Source organism: Lytechinus variegatus, chromosome 10, assembly GCF_018143015.1.
Source record: "Lytechinus variegatus isolate NC3 chromosome 10, Lvar_3.0, whole genome shotgun sequence".
Lineage (NCBI taxonomy): Eukaryota > Metazoa > Echinodermata > Echinoidea > Temnopleuroida > Toxopneustidae > Lytechinus > Lytechinus variegatus.
The window spans coordinates 25715113-25734306 of record NC_054749.1 but is presented as its reverse complement, the minus strand read 5'-3'; the positions used below and the strand labels follow the sequence as shown (position 1 = coordinate 25734306).

At 35.8% G+C, this 19194-nt stretch overlaps 1 protein-coding gene across 4 annotated transcripts in view; it reads right to left on the bottom strand.

The window, feature by feature from the left end:
• Positions 1–425: 425 nt before the first annotated feature.
• Positions 426–19194, bottom strand: part of LOC121423132 (putative sodium-coupled neutral amino acid transporter 10) — a 41061-nt gene continuing 22292 nt past the window's right edge. For 2 of the 4 annotated variants that reach the window (XM_041618426.1, XM_041618427.1), the window contains exons 12-20: positions 18116–18329; positions 17741–17836; positions 16568–16644; positions 15603–15762; positions 14933–14973; positions 13919–13999; positions 11650–13035; positions 2157–2801; positions 426–451 (exon numbers count right to left, since the gene is read on the bottom strand). In XM_041618426.1, coding sequence (XP_041474360.1) covers positions 443–451; positions 2157–2801; positions 11650–13035; positions 13919–13999; positions 14933–14973; positions 15603–15762; positions 16568–16644; positions 17741–17836; positions 18116–18329 — 2709 coding nt within the window. In that variant the 3' untranslated portion in view covers positions 426–442. The remainder of the gene's footprint in view (positions 452–2156; positions 2802–11649; positions 13036–13918; positions 14000–14932; positions 14974–15602; positions 15763–16567; positions 16645–17740; positions 17837–18115; positions 18330–19194) is intronic. The other 2 variants (XM_041618429.1, XM_041618428.1) reach the window with 2 other exon arrangements.

Genomic DNA, 19194 nt, shown 5'->3' with positions numbered 1-19194 from the left:
AGTTACTAATACGTTATGTATACGTCCAACTCGTTATGAATACGCTAAGTATACGCCCAGTTAAAAATAAAATCAAAGTTCAGCATATGCCGACGTTTTAGAGAAATTTTGATACGTCTGGCATACGCTGTCTAAAACGCCAAGGTCTGACACCACCATTACAGAAATGTGGGCATAAAATAATAAAATTGAAGTTGAAATTGAAAATGAAATAGAAATTGAAAATTAAACTCAATGAGAGACAAATAGAAAGCAAGATGCTTCCAAGAAATATACATTTACATTAAAAACAAAAATAATAAATTTGAATAGAAAAATAGAAGTAAGGATTTTGTTATTTTCTTCTTTCTTGGTGAAACGTTTGCTATCTGAAGGTCACACAGCTGCATATTTGGTCCCTGATTAGTGTGGTGAATATCTTCATATTTTATCCTCTGTCTGCCTAGACTTCCTGTGACCGGGGCACAAAAAGATGAAAAAGGGGGGACAGAGAAAAAGGGATGAAACATCAAACATGTGGGTTCGGTTAAAGTAAACTGTCAAATTACGAAGGCAAAATAGCGTATTTTAGCATACACTCACAGATGCTTTCTTCAACGTTCAGAATCTACTGAAAATGCCCGTCAAATCACAATGGACAGATTAATGGTCATTGTCGAAAGTTGGTAGACCGGGGACAGCACATCGTCTCAAGATTCAGACCGGATAAACGATTGCAAATACGTCGTTTGTCCAGAGTCCACAAGGACACTGCTGTTTTCATTCACTGATTTTCGACAAAGGCTGCTTTGTTATGAAGGGGTTCTGACACAAGATTATCTGTGTTACAGAAAGCGTCTGTGAAGTGATTGCTAAAATGCCCTAATTGGGCAAGGGGGAACATTTTAAAGAAATGAAATAAAATACAGTTTACAACATTGCTACAAAACAGCAGCAACAAGGTGATGAAAGTATCCAAAAACTGTTTTAAAAAAAGGAATGTACTGAAAATGCATTGGAAGAATGTATTTTAGCCAAGAGAATGTGCATTCATATTTCTTGTGATCTAATAATAAAAGGGAAATTCCACATCCACCAGTGATTAAATTAATTTATGAAGAGTAAGGAATAGATCATTATTTACATGCAGGAGTAATAAAAAAATATCAGATTACATTGCATTTGATAAAATATGAAAAGATGCATGCGTAATGATAAAATCATAGATGCTTAACAAACCACCAATCAAAGATCAAATTCATTATCAAGATAAGAATTGGTATTAAAAGTGAATGATAATTTCTACACAGTAAACCATTTTTTTCTTAATTACTGTAGGCATCAGGCATAATGCTTTCATGCTAGTAATTTTGCACTAATGTATATATAGGCCTTATATATCTACATGTATCTGTAAAAGAGTCCCAAATTCACAGAGAGTAATTTAATTATCAACATCACTATAATACACAAGAAAATTAGATATTCAAAAGATATTGTATGCATCTCTTTGAGTTTGAAATATTTAGGACCTTGCATTGTCAAATGATGCATTTTCAAACTTGAGTTCCCATTAATCCATGCAGGCTGTGTTTCCTTTGAGACTTACAGTTATTTTTCCTTATCCCGATTGCTAGCAATGACCGGATGCAAATAGAAAGAAAAAATGTACTGAAAATAAATGGGAACCTTTATAGCATAGTATGCAGTGCATTACCTGAAAAAGAGCTATTTAAATTGAGCTATTACTCTATAAGTTGGCAATGTGATGAAAGTACAAAACGATTTTGTAAGAGCTGAAGAAGTGTCCCGGATCGGACGTGAAACTGTTTTCTGTTTCAATCAAAGTAAGTCCAGATGAATAGATTTATTTTTTCCATCGTAATTTGATTTTGAATAGGCAAATTCACAACTTTTGGAACATTCATTCACTATCATTCATTTTTGACCTGTGTTATATACATATTTTATTTTTTTTTGAAGTGTGTAACAGATTTGAAAATGTGGAAATAGTTGCCAATATTGGTTGCCAATTTGAGGAACAAAGGCTGAATAATCTTGAACTTGAAGTTCAAGAATGAAGGTACACAGATTTCATAATATGAAATCTCTGTACCTTCATTCTTGGAAAATCATGTACATGTATATGAAGATCATTTGGTGTCTCATCACCTTACCTCTCTACTTCGAATTTTCTTCTTATCCTTGGCGAGATCGTTTTGTTCCTGGTTCATCTCGACCTTGCCCTCATCATCCCCATCCTTCTCTTTGACGTCAAAAACATCCTCCTGATCAGCAAACTCTTCCTCTTTATCCTCAACCATCTTCAAATGGTTCGCCAAGAGTTTATCCTCCACCTTCTCGATCTGGGCTTCGTGTTCTGATTCATCCTCAGGTGCTTTATTGTTCCTTTCATTTTCTTCCTCCTCCTCTTTGTTTTCGTTCTCTCCGTCATTGTCCCTTTCCGCATCACCCTCCCTTTGTTTATCTTCTATTCTTAATAGATCCTGGTCTTCGACCTTCTTCTCCTCTTCAACGGCCACACCCTTCGCTTCCTCCAGGTTTGGGACTGCATCACCATCCCCTCCTCCGTTCCCTTCATCCTCCTCCTCCTTCTCCTCCTCCCCTACAATTTGTATCACACCATCACTCTCTCCATGCTTCTCCTCTTCTCTTTCTTCTTTTGCTTGTTTTTCGCTTTCCTTCTCTCCATCAGCCTCGGCTTGATTGAGGACTCTCTGTTGAATGCCAGCCAGGTTCAGATCGTTCCCAGGTTCTAAAACGGCATCTTTATCCACCGATTTAATCATCTTATCCGCTGGCTGAAAGCAATAAAGTTTGAAATTTATCCAGTGATGTTTTAAAAAATAAGGTGATATACCCTAAAAAGTATTTATGGATTAATCATCTCAATACAATTGCCTTTTACAATAGTTTGGCCTGGGTATCACTGGACTGGGCAACTTTAAGGGTTATCATCACTGACATCTCTAGTGCTATTCTGACTAAAAGGAAGTCAGGACAGCAGAAAATCTTATTTTATCATTTGCTCTTACTTGAAAAAAAAAATTAGGGGAAATTCTACTTGTAGAAGGTGTGTTGCAGCATATGGTCTATATCCTGGTTCAAAATACTACAATTGTTTTTGTGTGTGATTTAAAACTTATCGGAAACATAATCCTTCAAGTAGAAACCTCATGACATTCATGCACACCATGAATTATTCCCATGGTTTGAAACAGAATACTTTTAAAAATGACCATTCACCAATAAGGGCACATTAATGCCATGTATTCTCAACTCTAGTTTAATTACATCCATGATAAAAGGGTGAATGTTAAAAACCAATTTGCAATTGTTCAATAATTGCAATTGATCATGAATCTTTAATTCCCTTAATGCTAAAATTAGGGGTATCCGCAAATGCCCCCCCCCCCCTCCCCTTAAAAAATGTTTACACCCTAGCATTGGACACTTGTCTAATACTAAATGGCTATGAAAAATATCATAGATATCTATCCCAACAGCTTCTAATAGTGTGCAGATACATTTGAAACCTTACATTTAGTGATTTGCATCACATTTGGCTACCAAAGTTCAACCACGGTTTTAGACCACAGATGAAATTTAAACCAGAGTTCAGAATCGTACATAAGATATATAAGAAAAATGGAGCCTTAGCATAAAGGAGAATGAAACCATTGGAACAAGATAGCTTTTGTGAAAAATCAAAGAAACAGATCAACAAAAGTTTGAGAAAAATCGGACAAATAATGAGAAAGTTATGAGCATTTGAATATTGCGATCACTATTGCTATGGAGATGGCAAATTGGCAATGCGACAAAGATGTGTGATGTCACTTGTGAACAACTCTCCCCATTACCTTAGTATATATTTCACTTGAATTGCCTCTTTTATCACATATATCCATAGATCATGTGTTCTTTCTACATGAGGGCATGTAATACATATTTTTTAAGAATACATCATGGATAAAGAGTTTGTATCATCATAAGAAAAAGCAAAGAGAGACATTTTGAGGGTATTTTATAGTCCACCAAAGGGAAAGTTGTTCATCAGTGACATCACACATCCTTGTCGCATTGCCAATGGGAGGATCTCCATAGCATTAGTGATTGCAATATTCAAATGCTCATAACTTTCTCATTATTTGTCCGATTTTTCTCAAACTTTCTTTATTCATATTCTTTGATTTTTCTGTTTCTACACAAGCCTATTTGTTCCGAAGGTTTCATTCCCCTTTAAGGTGACATGACATTTGCTCTGGTGTACACATCTCTGAGGGCATAGGGTTAGAGTTAGGATTGTGAGAGTTTTTTGTTCAGAATCAGAATAATAAAGATATAATGATAAGGGGCCTAAGGGTTGATTCAGTTTTGGAGGTTGGGTTTTATGTTTGGCTTTAACGTGCCAATTTTTCATCGGAGCAATTGTCTTCAGAGCAAATGTCATGGAACCTTACTTAATGACCATATTACAGAGGCATCACAAGGTTAGGACAGTGAAAAGTGGAAGGGTATCTTATATGTTTTAAAGGATAAAAGACATCCCTTTATATTGCCAATGCCTAATCCTGATTGCCTCTGTATGGAAGGTATTTCCAAAATCCCAACTGAAAATACAAAACATGATGTTGATATAGAGTGGAACCTCTCCCCAATGTTCATACATACGGGTATGACATTACTTCCATGCTATATATGAATTGTGTGCAATTGAATTAGATGATCATAGGCCTCTCTCAGATCTGTGCAATTGTAAAACATTACTTACCACTTTTCAATTACTTCAGTAATTACTTCAGTATTAATAATTGCAACAAAAAAAAGTATTAAGAGAACATGTTATATTCATTTACATTCAAATTGATGTTTCGTATGATGAAAATTATTTCTATTTCATAATGAAATATCCTCTTGCATAGCAATAAAATATCATCATTATCATTAACATCCTCATCATCATCAGCATCCTCCTTATCAATGTCAACACCACTATCATCCTCATAGGTCTTAATCATAATAACAAAAAATTATACAAATAACACATAAAATTTAAATAAAAGGAACAAATATCATTCAAGCAATATGAGATGTTAATGCCACTCATTCTATTGCTTTCTAATGCAATATTATTAGTTTTCTGTTCTCAAGAAAGCATGTAACCAGCAAACATCACAGACTAATACTCCTAATGTAAATACAGAGGGAGTGAAAGGTGTTACTGTATATAGATTAGAAGATGAAATGAAATTTTATGAAATCTACAGAAAGGAAAGAAAAAGACTCGAGAAATGCACATGATGAGAATCGCAGCAAGACAGGTGTTTCACGGTGAACTGAACAAATCAACATGGAAAATTGTAATTTCATATAAAAAATTTTAATCACAAATTTGTACATCGGCACAATGACACATAGCATGGTGATAAAGCTTCATATAAAAGAGATTCTATCTTTCTCAGAGCAAGGACATTCAAATGTCCAATAATTAAATGAGCATTTCCGTCACATGTCTTCATATGGAAAAGAAGACAAACCCTAGAATGAAGCTAGAAAATATCAATGTTAAACATTGAAGAATCACAAAACAAGTGGAACGCCTCTGGCAGTCTCACCTGCATCACACGATTCAATATAGCAGCAGTGCTGACTTTGAAAACTACTATCAAATAATTATTCACTAATTACACAAATATACAATTCATATGATACAATACTACATTCATTGACATTTGACCTTGATCATGTGACCTAAAACTTGTCAATGATACTTGATATATCCACATTTTATACACCCTATCTGTAAACTTTGCAAGTTATGACAGTAATATAATAATTACCTCTAAAATGGCCAAAGTTCAATGACATGACCTTGGTCAAGTGACCTGAAACTTGCACAAGATGTTCAGTGATACTTGGTTACTCTTTTGTCCATGTTTTATGAACTAGACCAATACACTTACAGAGATATGATGGTAATTCAACAAATACCCCCAACATGGCCAAATTTCATTGACCCTAAATAACCTTTGACTTTGGTCATTTGACCTGAAACTCGGATGGGATGAGATTACTCTTATGTCCAAGTTTCATGAAACAGATCCATAAAGTTTCAAAGTTATGATGGTAATTCAACAGATACTCCCCACATGGCCAAAGTTGATTGACTTTTGACCTTGGTCATGTGACCTGAAATTTGCAATGGATGTTCAGTGATTCTTGATTAAACTTATGTCCAAGTTTTATGAACTAGACCAATAAACTTTCAAAATTATGATGCTAATTCAACAAATACCCCCAACTTGGCCAAAATTCATTAACCCTAAATGACCTTTGACCTTGGTCATGCGACTTGAAACTCATGCAGGATGTTCAGTAATACTTGATTAATCTCATGTCCAAGTTTCATGAACTAGGTCTAAGTTATGCTGTCATTTCAAAAACTTAACCCTTGGTTAAGATTTGGTGTTGACACCGCCGCCGTCGTCAGAAAAGCGGCGCCTATAGTCTCACTCTGCAATGCAGGTGAGACAAAAACATTTACTTCAAACACAAAGCTTTGTTGAAGATCAAATAACATCTTCCAATAATAAAGGGGAAAAAAAACATGGAGACATGATACTTTTACTAAATTCATGAAACTCATTCCCAGATGCTGTTGATTATTGTGTTCATTTAAATACTAGGAATCAAGTACTGAAAATAGGCTATAGAGCATACAAGTTAGCAACAATAAAACTGAGGCATAAAAATGTTATTACATGCTATCAATCTCTTTTATGTGTTTTGATTCTTATGTTTTTGTTTTTTAAGTTCATGTTTATGAAGAGTATTCATAATCAAAATATATTTCTTCACTGCTTGGAGACATATGTTTTGGCTGTTTGGTTTTAAAGCCTTTATGTCACAACCACTTCTTTAAACAGCTCCATCTTAAGACCTAACCTATTTCATGACCCTGCATCCTTACCCAGGATGCATCACTTTGAAATGTAGTCTTGGAAGTTATGTTAAATGGTAGAATTTGATTCATTAACGTTGGGTCAGATGCATAAAAAGTAGCCATTGCTTGCAAGCAGTAGCTTCAAGCACAAGCAATTGTTATCCAAGCAAACGTTTGTGCATCAGCAAATTGCTTCACTTCACATGCATAAACCTTTGCTAGTGCATAAACCCTTTTCTTGCCTTCAGAAAGCAATTTCTAGCTGTTTGAAGTGATCAATAGCGACGTCATGCTGGTGCGAACACCTCTCACAGAAAAGGCCGGAGTCGGATACAAAGGTGTGGCAGTGCAAATTACTGCTTCTCTCTACAATATGTTTTCTTAAAGACGTTGTCTCAAACTAACTTGATTTAATGTATATAGTTGGCATTTTGTTAGCACTAACCAAGAAAAAAATCATGTACATGTACTATGTAGGCTAGTTTACACCTTAGGGTTCTCTCTCAGGTGCATGAACATGATTATAAAACATGAACGCCCTGCCCTGTTCAAGCAAACACTCAAGCTGCTTTGACGAAGCTTGAAAAAACACAAGCAAAAGCTTAAACACACAAGCAAAATGTTCACTTCATGCATACGCTTTTCATCAATAGCTTAAATGTGAAGCAAATGCTGGCAGTCAGTTAGGGATTGCTTGAACTTACTAGCAAGAGCGTTTGCTCGCTCATGATAATGCATGCATACAGAATCAAACAGCCTAGCATGAGCCATTGCTGCTTTTGGTGCATCTGACCCATTAGTTATATATTCCATTAATTGAATTTCAAAGTAATTTCAGAGTACTCGGCCGGTCAACCCTAGAAAGTCAACAACAAAAAAATTATAACTAATGTTGAGTACTGACAAATTCTCCATCAATTCTCCATAATGACCATTATGATACTATTGGATTGAGACAAGGAGTGAGTTATTTCAACTGACACTAACCATAGATGTAAATTCAACAGTGCTTCTTCATGTAGCATGAGAAAATATTTTCTTTCTAGAATCTAAAAAAAAAAACTGTTTTGAGAAACTTTGTGGTGTCAAAAACTGTATACATGTAGTTTACTTGCAACCTAGATATTTTAACAATGCTACATGAAAATAATCGTTTGTGCACAGATTAAGACACATTTATCAAGAATCTAGTTATGTCATGGAATGTCATTTCAAAATGAATAATAGAATATATAATATGCAAAAGAAAATTAATCAGAGATAAAAATATAATGAAAATTATATAAGAAGGCACATGCATCCCTTTTACATGATTGCAAATTTAGTAAAATTGGAAAAAAAAGTTTGAGATAAATTCATAATTGTTTTTTAAGTTTAGATGCTTAAAAAATCAATTGTAATGGCAGCATTTTCTTCTGTAGGATTTGGCAATACCCAAATGCTAAAGAACATTTTTGCCTCACAATAGTTTTTAAAACAGCATCTAACATTCACAAGACCTCTGCACTGACAAAATGTCATCTTTATAAAAGTGCCGGTAATCCAACAAAATACTCACAGGCTCTGTGGTGTCATAATAGCCCATATTCTGAAGTCGGGTTAAACTTAAACTCAGGTTTAAAGTTGTGGTTTAAGTATGGGAAGCCAAAAGTATCAAATTTTTTATTAAGTTGTACGTTTCTTATGTTGACTCTGCTCTTTCCTGATTCATCGATGGTGAAAACAATCATCTATTTTACTTCCTAAATAATTATGAATGATTTAAGAGCCAAATGAGCTGAAATATGACATCTCTACTGGTAGTGATTTATGTAACAATTGGCCATCCATACTTCAACCACAACTTTAAACAGGAGTTTAACATAAACCCGACTTCAGAATACGGGCCATATTTAAAACACCTTTGCAATTTATGTGAGGGTCCATGGTTGCATATTCACATATTGGGATCAGAAAGTGAGACGGGAAGGGGAGGGTAGTGGGAATCCTTGCCTTATACAAGGTAGAATAAAACAAGGATGCAATATATGAAAGGTCACTTGAACAGTCAATCCATAACACTCCAAAAGATCTTATCATTCCCTTTAAACATTGGTAAACTGTATCATCAAGAAAGATACGAATATCATCCACACTAGCAACTAAAAGTGCATCTTAGATGTGTATTTTTTAATGAAAATGCCTAATAGCTGATATCTTTTTTCAGTTGAAATGATCCTTTGAAATGGGTTCAGACATGGAGGCACCAGCTACACATCCTAACCCTACCGAATTATGAGCAGCCTCAACCCAATAATCCAAGACAGCACATTGCCCACATGGAATGAACAAAAGTGCAAAAACATGGCTGAGCAGGACAGTATGTTTCCAAAATTCGATAACTTCTCAGAAAGAAATACATCTCTTAAAAAAAAACATTGAAATTCTACCCTGTTAAAGTGTTTTCAAGAATTACCGAAAAGAAATCACAAATACATCTATAGAGGGGTGTGTGTGGTCACAAATAAAGAGCTGAAGAAAGTTAAAACATGTTGGAAAAATACTGAAATTCAAAAAGCTCCCATACTTTTCTACAGAGGAAAGTTAACATAAGCTGAAAATCTACAGCAAAATAGGATGAAATTAGCTATAAAAAAAAAAATCTGAAATCTCACACCTCTGCATATAATGCGTGAATCATATGAAATGATAATTAAAAATGACTACCCCATGAATTGTAAGCACCATTAATCATTTTTTTCTTCAACATGGACAAAGGTACTTTGTAAATCCAAACATAAGCAAGACTAAAACCTGGGGACAATTATCATGATCAATTCTCCACGATATTACATGAATAAAAGCATGGATCAAAAATTCGCAAACATGTTCTGTCTACTGAGAGCCATAAAGCTACAGTTACAGACAACTGAACTTATCTGAATGGTGTTAAGACCTTCCTCCATAATTTCACATAAACAGAACATGTTCTCAGGGAAGACAATGACACCAGGGACTGGTTGTACAAAGAGTTACGACTGATCCGATCAATCGCAACTATGGACGGCCAGCAACGTCAACATCTATTATGCATGTTTGTTCAAAATATTTTCTAGCTGTGATGTATATTCATGCATTCATTTTTTTCTTGAAAATTCACTGTGCTTCTCTTTGCATAAAAAGGACATTGTGCAAATTTTTCTTAGAAAAAATTATGACACTAATGGATTTCCATAGAGTTGCGATAGATCAGATCAATCGGGCCACGAAACAATAGCGATTGACCGTAGAGCTCATTATAATGATAGAATCATACACAATAATCAATACAATTATTTGTCAAAATCAGCCCAGGATCAATCGCTTAGCTCAATGTTTCAATGTTATGGGGCCTCAGTCTTAAACAAAGCACAGAAAATGTAAAACAATTTTTAGCTTAAGGAATGTTTGACAGTTCAGCAGCCTGTTAAAGAATGAGTAGTGTTTAAACTCAACAAGAAAAAAAATCAATAATTCCTAATACACATGTTTCATTGGTTGAAAATCAGGTTACGTTTGATTTTTAGAGTTGTGTTTGACTGCAACGCTTTCTACAACAGGCCCTACATCAGATAAACCATGTTATTTCCCACAAGATATCTTTATGCCTCAACAATGCCAGAATGTTGGTATTCTTCAAGGCATGGTCCAGGCTGGAGATATTTTCATCTATATAAATAGGCTACATGTAGAGTAAAATTCACAACGCGAAATGCTGAAAAATCTGATCAAAATCGGATAACAAATAACGAAGTTATTGAATTTTAAAGATTTGCATTATTTTCGTGAAACATTTCTGGGCATGTCTTTGTGAATATTCATTAGGTGAGCTGATGATGTCATATCCCCACTTATTCTTTTGTATTTTATTATATGAAATTAGGTTTATTCAAAATTGTTATACCAAAAACTATAACAAATTTATTGACAACTGATAGTGCATTGGATATTTATTGCCGCAACTTATTTCATCACAACAGAGACACATCATTTACACATGATTAAAAAATTGAACACTTATCATTTCATGTAATAACAAAAGAAAAAGGAAAGTGGTGATGTGACATCATCAACCAACCTAATGAATATTCATGACGATGTGCATATAACTATTTTCACAAACTATTGATAAACTTAAACATTCCATAACTTTGTTATTTGTTATCCCATTTTCATGAAATTTTCAGCATTTTGCTCTGTGAATTTTACTCTATTCATTTAGATATAAATATTTTCATTCCTTTTAAGAATTAATCAAGTTTGGGCAAGATTACTGCATGGGTGTAAAGACATTTTCTGTTGCTCTCTAATCAAGTGCAAGTCCTACGACATCTTTCAAAATTGCACCATACATAATGACGTAAAGGCTAGATTATAGTTACCCTACCTGTCAATGACATATTCTGAGATAAATCGTGCATCACAATGTGATTAGTGCACACAAAGAACATCACAGCTTTACAGGAAAGAAAAGAATGCTGGACAGATAAAAAGCATGATGATGATGAAGCAAAGTGGAGATTACAAAAAGGCATAGAAAGTGATCTTTGAGCAGATGTCACCTATTGCAAGTAAAATACTCTATTAAGAGATGATCAGAGTCTGTGATGTTCACTGGTTCACTGGTTAGTGGTCAATCAAAGTTCAACCAATGGAAGCAATGTTAGCAAGGAGCATCAACTAACCTCTACGTGCTGCGGCTGTTGCGGTACACCACCATCCACCATGGCACCACCCTGGGCCTGCTTCACAAATCCAGCATTGGCCATACCATCACCTGGTGGGACCATACCCTGTTGTTGTAGGGGTTGCTGTCCCATGGCAGCAACACCACCCTGCAAACCATCATCAGCATCGGGCAAGACCTGCATAGCAGGTTGCTGGTTCTGTTGTAGAGGAACCTGTTGATCTACAAGAACTGGTTGTTGTTGCTGCATAAGTACCTGTTGTTGCTGTTGTGGTGGTTGCTGTAGGAGTTGCTGTTGCTGCTGTTGCAGGAGTTGTTGCTGTTGTTGTGGCTGTTGTAATAATTGTTGCTGCTGCTGTAAAGCAAGAGGAACCTGTTGAGGTACATTTGCTTGTTGTAAAATGTTAGCTTGCCCAAGTGCACCACCACCACCACCCACAGCAGCTTGCATGCCAGCACCATCAAGTTGGATACCTTGTAGTCCCACCCCTCCCTGCATCAGTTGTTGTTGCTGCTGTTGTGGTGGTACTCCATCTATGCCTGCTACCTGATTAATGCCCTCTACACCAGCATGCTGGAGCCCTCCTACTACTCCACCCTGTTGTTGTATTGCCAAGTTTTGCCCCATGCCACCACCACCTTGCGGAAACATGCTAACCATCTTTGCTACAGGTTGCATACCAACCTGAACACCTTGCTGTCCTGCTGCCAGTTGCTGTTGTGCGAATTGTCCTTGAATTTGTTGTTGTTGTTGCCCTGCAAGTTGACCTGGCACTTGTTGCACAACAGGAAGTTGTCCAGCAGCTTGTTGCACAACTGGAAGTTGTCCAGCAGCTTGTTGCACAACTGGAAGTTGTCCAGCTGCTTGTTGCACAACTGGTAGTTGTCCAGCCCCTTGTGCAACAGGAAGTTGTCCAGCCGCTTGTTGTACAACTGGAAGCTGACCGGCCGCTTGTTGTGCGACTGGAAGCTGACCGACTGCTTGCTGTGCCAAGGGCAATTGTCCAGCAGGTTGTTGCACCACTGGTAGTTGTCCGGCCGCTTGTACCACAGGTTGTACAGGAACTTGCCCTGCCAAGGGTTGCTGTTGTTGTACCCCAAGTTGTCCAAGTGCTGCTTGCTGATCACCGACTTGCCCGTCTATTGGTTGCCCAATCACTGGTTGTCCACCTGGTACTTGCTGAGCTGCCACAGGTTGTTGTTGTTGTTGTTGTTGAACACCACCCACAACTGGCTGCTGTGGTACTTGCCCTACAGCTTGCTGAGCAGCCAACTGGGCAGCTGCATTTTCGTCATTTTGTTTTTCTTGTTCGTGTTCTTTCTTGAGTTGATCGATCTCCTCGGCCTGTTTGACGATCAGTCTCTCTTGGATTACTTGACGAGCCTAAAAAAAAACGACAAAGACAAGCAAGTATCATCTGAGAATTCTTGAACTAGTATTGCATGTAAATTTACATTGATAGTCATTAGGGTGCACATCAAAAAGCTGAAGTTTGTCCACATGACAGAATTCTTCCACAGGTAATACAGGTGCATCTTAACAGGTCAAATCTCTTGGGACCAAAAATATCAGCTTGACTTTGGCAAAATCCAAATAAGTAGATGTAAAGTCCAAATGTTTGCATATTCTGATCTGAGAAAGAATTTTTAAACTAGTTGAAGGTTGACGTATTCATGATCAACTGTATTTGTAAAAATATGAATCAAAGTCAAAATTCTTTTAACCAGATATTGACAGGGAGACCCAAAATACAGCTTAAAATGTACAAGATGCACATTCCAATTTTCCTTCGTCGCAACACTGGAAGTCCAACAAAATAAAAAAAAATTCTATTTGCAACTGTGGGGAGGCCCATAGAGATGACATATACACTGAAAGCCATTTCAGTATGAATATAAAGTATACTTTAAAAAAATTCACAGAGCAAAACAGTAATGAAAAAAAGGCTCATATATACAGTATACAATTGCAAATTATCCATGCACATCAAGATAAAAAATACAACAGGACAGAAAATAGAGATCCAGGTCAAATCTTTCAAGACCATAGAAATCTGTTTGATTTATAAATAGATGTTTAATTACACTTGGTCGGATGACTTGGGCTAGTATTTGGATTAATATTGAGAAAGTTTAACTTCAGCAGAGTTTACTGTATGTGCGTGTATTTCAGAGATGTGCATAGAGTTCTATAAGTACCATGGAATCATTGACATTATATACATTTCATAGAAATCTGATTTATCAAGCATGTTTAAGGATAATACCTGTAATTCTTCAAGCTTTTTCTCTTGTTTTTCCTGTTTTTCTTCCTGAACCTTGAACTTTTCTTCTGTCTCTTCAGCAATCTGTAGCAGGCAAAGAAATAAAAGAGTGATCAATCTCTCAAGCATTACAATGGTTCGGCATGAAGTTTGAAAAAGCTTTGACAAGGGCCCCATTGCATAAAAAGTTACTAGAATAATAACTTGCTATCCAATTGTAACTTCCCTGAAATCCTTGATTCTGATTGGCTAATCAACATGGTAGTTACCATTGGATGGTAAAGTTACTTCAATAGTATACTCTTATGCAACGGGGCCCAGACTTTGTGGTGAAATTTATATAACAAAACACTATGATGCTTTAATTGAAAAGTGGATACATAACAGTGACAGTGATGATGTAGATGATTATGATAATGGCAATGATGACATTGATAATGATTTTAATAAGTCTGTGCTTGTATAATTTTGGTTGCGTTTGGTTGCGTTCAGTTGTGGTCTGAAATTTTTTTCACACTACCGAGCTAGAAGGAACGGCCTCTGCAATATTTTGCGTATTGACCTACTATTTGCTTGTTTCATTGCATTGTGATGCGTTAGTGTGCATTCAGGCAATCCCCAGCTAAACGCAAAACCAAAACGCAATGTATTGTACGCACTGTGGTACTTTTTGTTTTAAGCTCTTCTAAATATTCATATCCTTAAATACATACATGTTAAAAATTTACCTCAAAAGTTGGGGTATCCATTAAAGCCTTTATCAACGATTTGACCCAAGCTAGTGTCACTAACATGGATATCTGGAAATTTTGAGGTAATTTTTCGAGTGCATTGAGATCAAAAGTTGAGATTTTCAATATCCTCTACTAACACAGATGAACTTTCATGATCAGGCGCCATAACACAAAGCTTAGCAATGATCGTAGAACAAATTTTCACGATTGATTACATTGATTAAAATGTACAATCAATCTTACAAATCAAGCGTACGATCAATCGCTATGCAGATTATATTACCTCTTTATCCTTTGAATCTTTCTTGGCATCATCAGCATCACCTTATAATACAAAATAAACACACAAACAATTAGAATAACAAGTACGTTATCATATCTTTCTTTGAAAAAAAACATATACGTATGGCATCGCCAAGTAACACTAACTTTTCAAATATTCCTTTTGAACGAACAACATGCCCATGAGCTTGAAGAGATACTTTATGACCGAGGCACACATGGACTTGAAGGAGAGAGTGAATTTGAGGGAAATTTCAAATCGGATTTATAATGCAGGACAATCCAATGAGTGTGATTCACAGTGAGAACCTCCAAGGGGCCCACAACACGAAGCAAATAAATTGATTGAAAAGTTGCTTGATACATTGCAATAAATTGTAATAATCAACCCTTTGGAAAAGCTCCAAAGCCCCTTGATTTAAATCTGAGATTTCAATGTGATTTATATAGAAGTATTGTAATCACATGTTTGAATTCATTGCTATTTTATGTAATTCCATGTAGGCACCAGCCGATGTGGAGAACCTCTCAACAGAATTTTCAATTCTTGTAGGTGATCCCCAGGCATTGGCTGGTGCTCAATTTTACATTTCTTTTGTAATGTTTCTATTGCTGTCATGTTTTCTTGCCTGGAAATGAAATAAATAAATAAATCCCCACCCCTGGCTTACCTAAATCACGTTCGTCTCGATCCCCCTCGGCTTCCTTATCTTTGTGCTTTTTATGCTTCTCTTTGGGAACTTCTTCTTCTTCTGCTGCTTCGTCCTTTTCCACCTTTTTGTCAGGAACTTCCAACTGAACTTCATTCTTTTCTTTCACATCTTCATTTGCCTGAAAGTAAAGCAGACTTATTAGAAGTAAAGGTGTATGTATTTTACAGACTAAATTAGTTGCTAATATATATATATATATATATATATATATATATATATACATGATATATATATATATATATATGGAATACCCCTCCCCGTTCCACCTTTTAAAATTCATTACACAAATCTTGGACCTGTGGTGAGCGGTTCAGGCTCTTGACTTTCAATCGGTGGGTTGTGAGTTCAAATCCCACTCTGAGCAGTACATTTCCTTCAGCAAAGAAATTCATCCCCACTGTGTTCAGCTGGATGAGTGTGAGGGAAATAATACATACAGACCGTTTCATAAAGATGTTTGTGTTATGAAGCTTTACACAAGACTGTTGACCCTTTTTGTGATATTACGGAAAAACCTAACTTTATTTGTTTCAACATTTTAACATTTCAGGTTCACTCTTCCTTTCTGTAATGTTTAATGGAAATGAAAAATAAGGTTCTTCCATTTTTTCGTCTGTTCAATGATTCATTCATTTAATCATTCAGTCAGTCAATGGGAGTGAATTTTCCTTAACCTGATTAGTATTTTAAACTATTCCATTTTTTCTCCATGTGCTTTAATATCAAAAATTAGAATTCCAATCTCAAAGATAAGATTTCCACTCAAACTGAATGGGAATAAAAACATTGAGAATCTGTTTTATTACTTTGATAAACAGGTTTTTCTTGTTGTTCCTCCAACATGTCTGCTTGAGAGAACTCTCATATTCAAAGGCAACCCCAGTTACAAACCAACAAGAATCAATATGATCATGTTTGCATACCTTGTCTTTAGTATCTGGTAAAACGCCCTCTATAGGTGCATGAGGAATAGGCGGTTCCTGCCTCTTCGCTTCATCTCCTATCAAAACAGAAAATGATGAAAGAATGTTTAAAAAGTTGAAATACATTTTCGGAAAAAAAACACCATAACATAATAAGCTATAAAAAATGAAAATCATCAAAGAATAAGATCTACAGACACATTTTCAAAGCCCTTGTGGGTACATAAAAAAATATCTACAATTTGTAATTGAAATTAAAATCAACAATAGATCAGTTTAAGGGAATTTACAAACTTTTAACACCACTACGAGCCATACTTGTTGAACTTGATTGATTTTATTTGTCAAGAACATCACAGTTTATATGAGATTAAAGAATACCTTGACAGGAAAACCCAGGGGGGGGGGGCATTTTCATTGACGAGTGGATACAATGCGCGACCATGGGGTCTCAAAAAGCACCCTAAACACGTATTTTCCATATTCTGAAAATGCACCCCTTAACAAGTATTTGCATGGGAAACCCTCCCCTTAACAAGTATTGGAAACAAAATGATACTCCTGGCAAGTATTCCCTGAATCGACCCCCTAAAAAAGTACAATATTTTTATTGCTTTGTCACTGTCGTCAGTTTTACCTTTACCTTATTGTGTTTAGCACAGCCGCATCTCCCACATCTTGTGCAAAATCGTACTCTAAACATGAAGTGTTGACTCTTGGGGCAAAAAGTACATCCTCTATAACACATATTAGTCATTTCATTTTTTACACCCTCGCAATTTGACTCTAAACACGTAGCTTAAGAGTGAAAATAGATACCATTTTTTCATTATTTTAGTGTTTTTGACACCCTTATTACGTTACGTATGTAACGTGCCCTATCTTGAAAAAGACATCCTATTTATGTTTTTTATATGTCGCGCATGGTATCCACTCGTCAATGTAAATGCCCCCTTTTACGTTTTTTATTAGTCGCGCATGGTATCCACTCGTCAATGTAAATGCCCGTCTCCCCCCCCCCCCCCCCCCCCCCCCCCCCGAGGAAAACTCATGAAAGCTGACAGGCTTATTTCCAATGGAGATCTCCTACCTTTGCTTATTAAAGAGATAGTGTCTCCTGATTTTAATATTTTCTTGTCAAAATAAAATTGATAAATTATATCCTAGACTCACCTTTGTCTTTTTCTTTTGATTGTTCTCCTGTATCTTTAACAGCCATAATATCAGCAACATTTAACTCTTTATCCTTCTCTTTATTTATGTCATCTCCTAAGCAGAAAAAAGAGGAACAACATCATGCAAGTTGTCAACAATGCCATATTACACTAAACAAATTAAGTTTAGATTGCGATATTGGACATTATTTATTTTATTTTCTAAACAATATTTGAAAAGAAAAATAAACAAACCACAACAGCATATCAAATAATATTATGTTCTATTTGAGTGTATGTTAGTTAATATGTTCAAATAATAGATATTATTGATGCATTCTACAATATACACTATCATTAATAATATTATCATCATTTCTACCCTTTTGCATACCTTGTAATCCAATTTTATCTACCACATTGGCCAAGCCATCGCCCGGCTTCTCAGCCACCTTCTCTATTGGAACCTCATCAAGCTTATTGATTGGAATGTCGTCGGGTTTATTAAAGACCGGCACAGGGGCAGGAATGTTGGGATCCTGTGGGGCGGGGCGGACGTTGTCATACGTGCTGAACAGCATGAAACAGATGCCGATGATGAGTAATACCTGTGGTACAAGATATGCCCATAAATAATACTAGTACTACTAATATAATAATACCTGTAGGATCAATATGTTACTTTTAAGCCCAAATTCACAAACAACATTTCAATTTTGAAAACCATGGAATATGCAGGTTTCTTGTATTATCATGCTTCATTCAATAATAAATGTAGCACCTTTGCCAAAATTGTGCATTTATAATTGAGACTTTTCGTAAGTGTATGCAATAAAGTGTAACTAAGTACACAGAATCTGCATAGTCCGTGGTTTTGTATCATGGAAACCACTATTGTAAATATGAGCCACAGAGTGTACGTATCCACTATGTTAGGTGCTCAAGACACTGGTGGTGTTATAATAACCCTGACCTTATCCAAGCTGGCCATTCCATAGTAAAGGGAAAGTGATTCTCAGTTTAATGGAAGATCAAAATGGAAAGTATGTTTTGGTTCTTAACATTCCAGGTGAAAAATTCATTGAATTTACCATTGCAAAATGGAATGCATTTGTTTACTGTTAATATTTTAAATGACAAAACAGAATTTCCACTTTAAGATAAAGTTTGAACCAGAATTTTGGTTTTCAGAAAAAAAAAACATTTTTTTTAAAGTGGAAACACACTGTGCCTACAAGAAGCACGGTTGGATATGAATATACAGAATGAAATTATATTGAAGATGTATTTTCAGATAAAGTAATAAGATCTTTGAAACTAAATTTTGTTTGTGTATGCGCGTGTTTAAGATCGGGGTCTTTGATAATATTCTACCTTCAGACCAAACTCTAGACCTGGCTACACCTTGCATCTTAACCACACAAATGAATTCAATATCTTCCTGTAAACAAAATTTCAAAGAGAAGATATGAA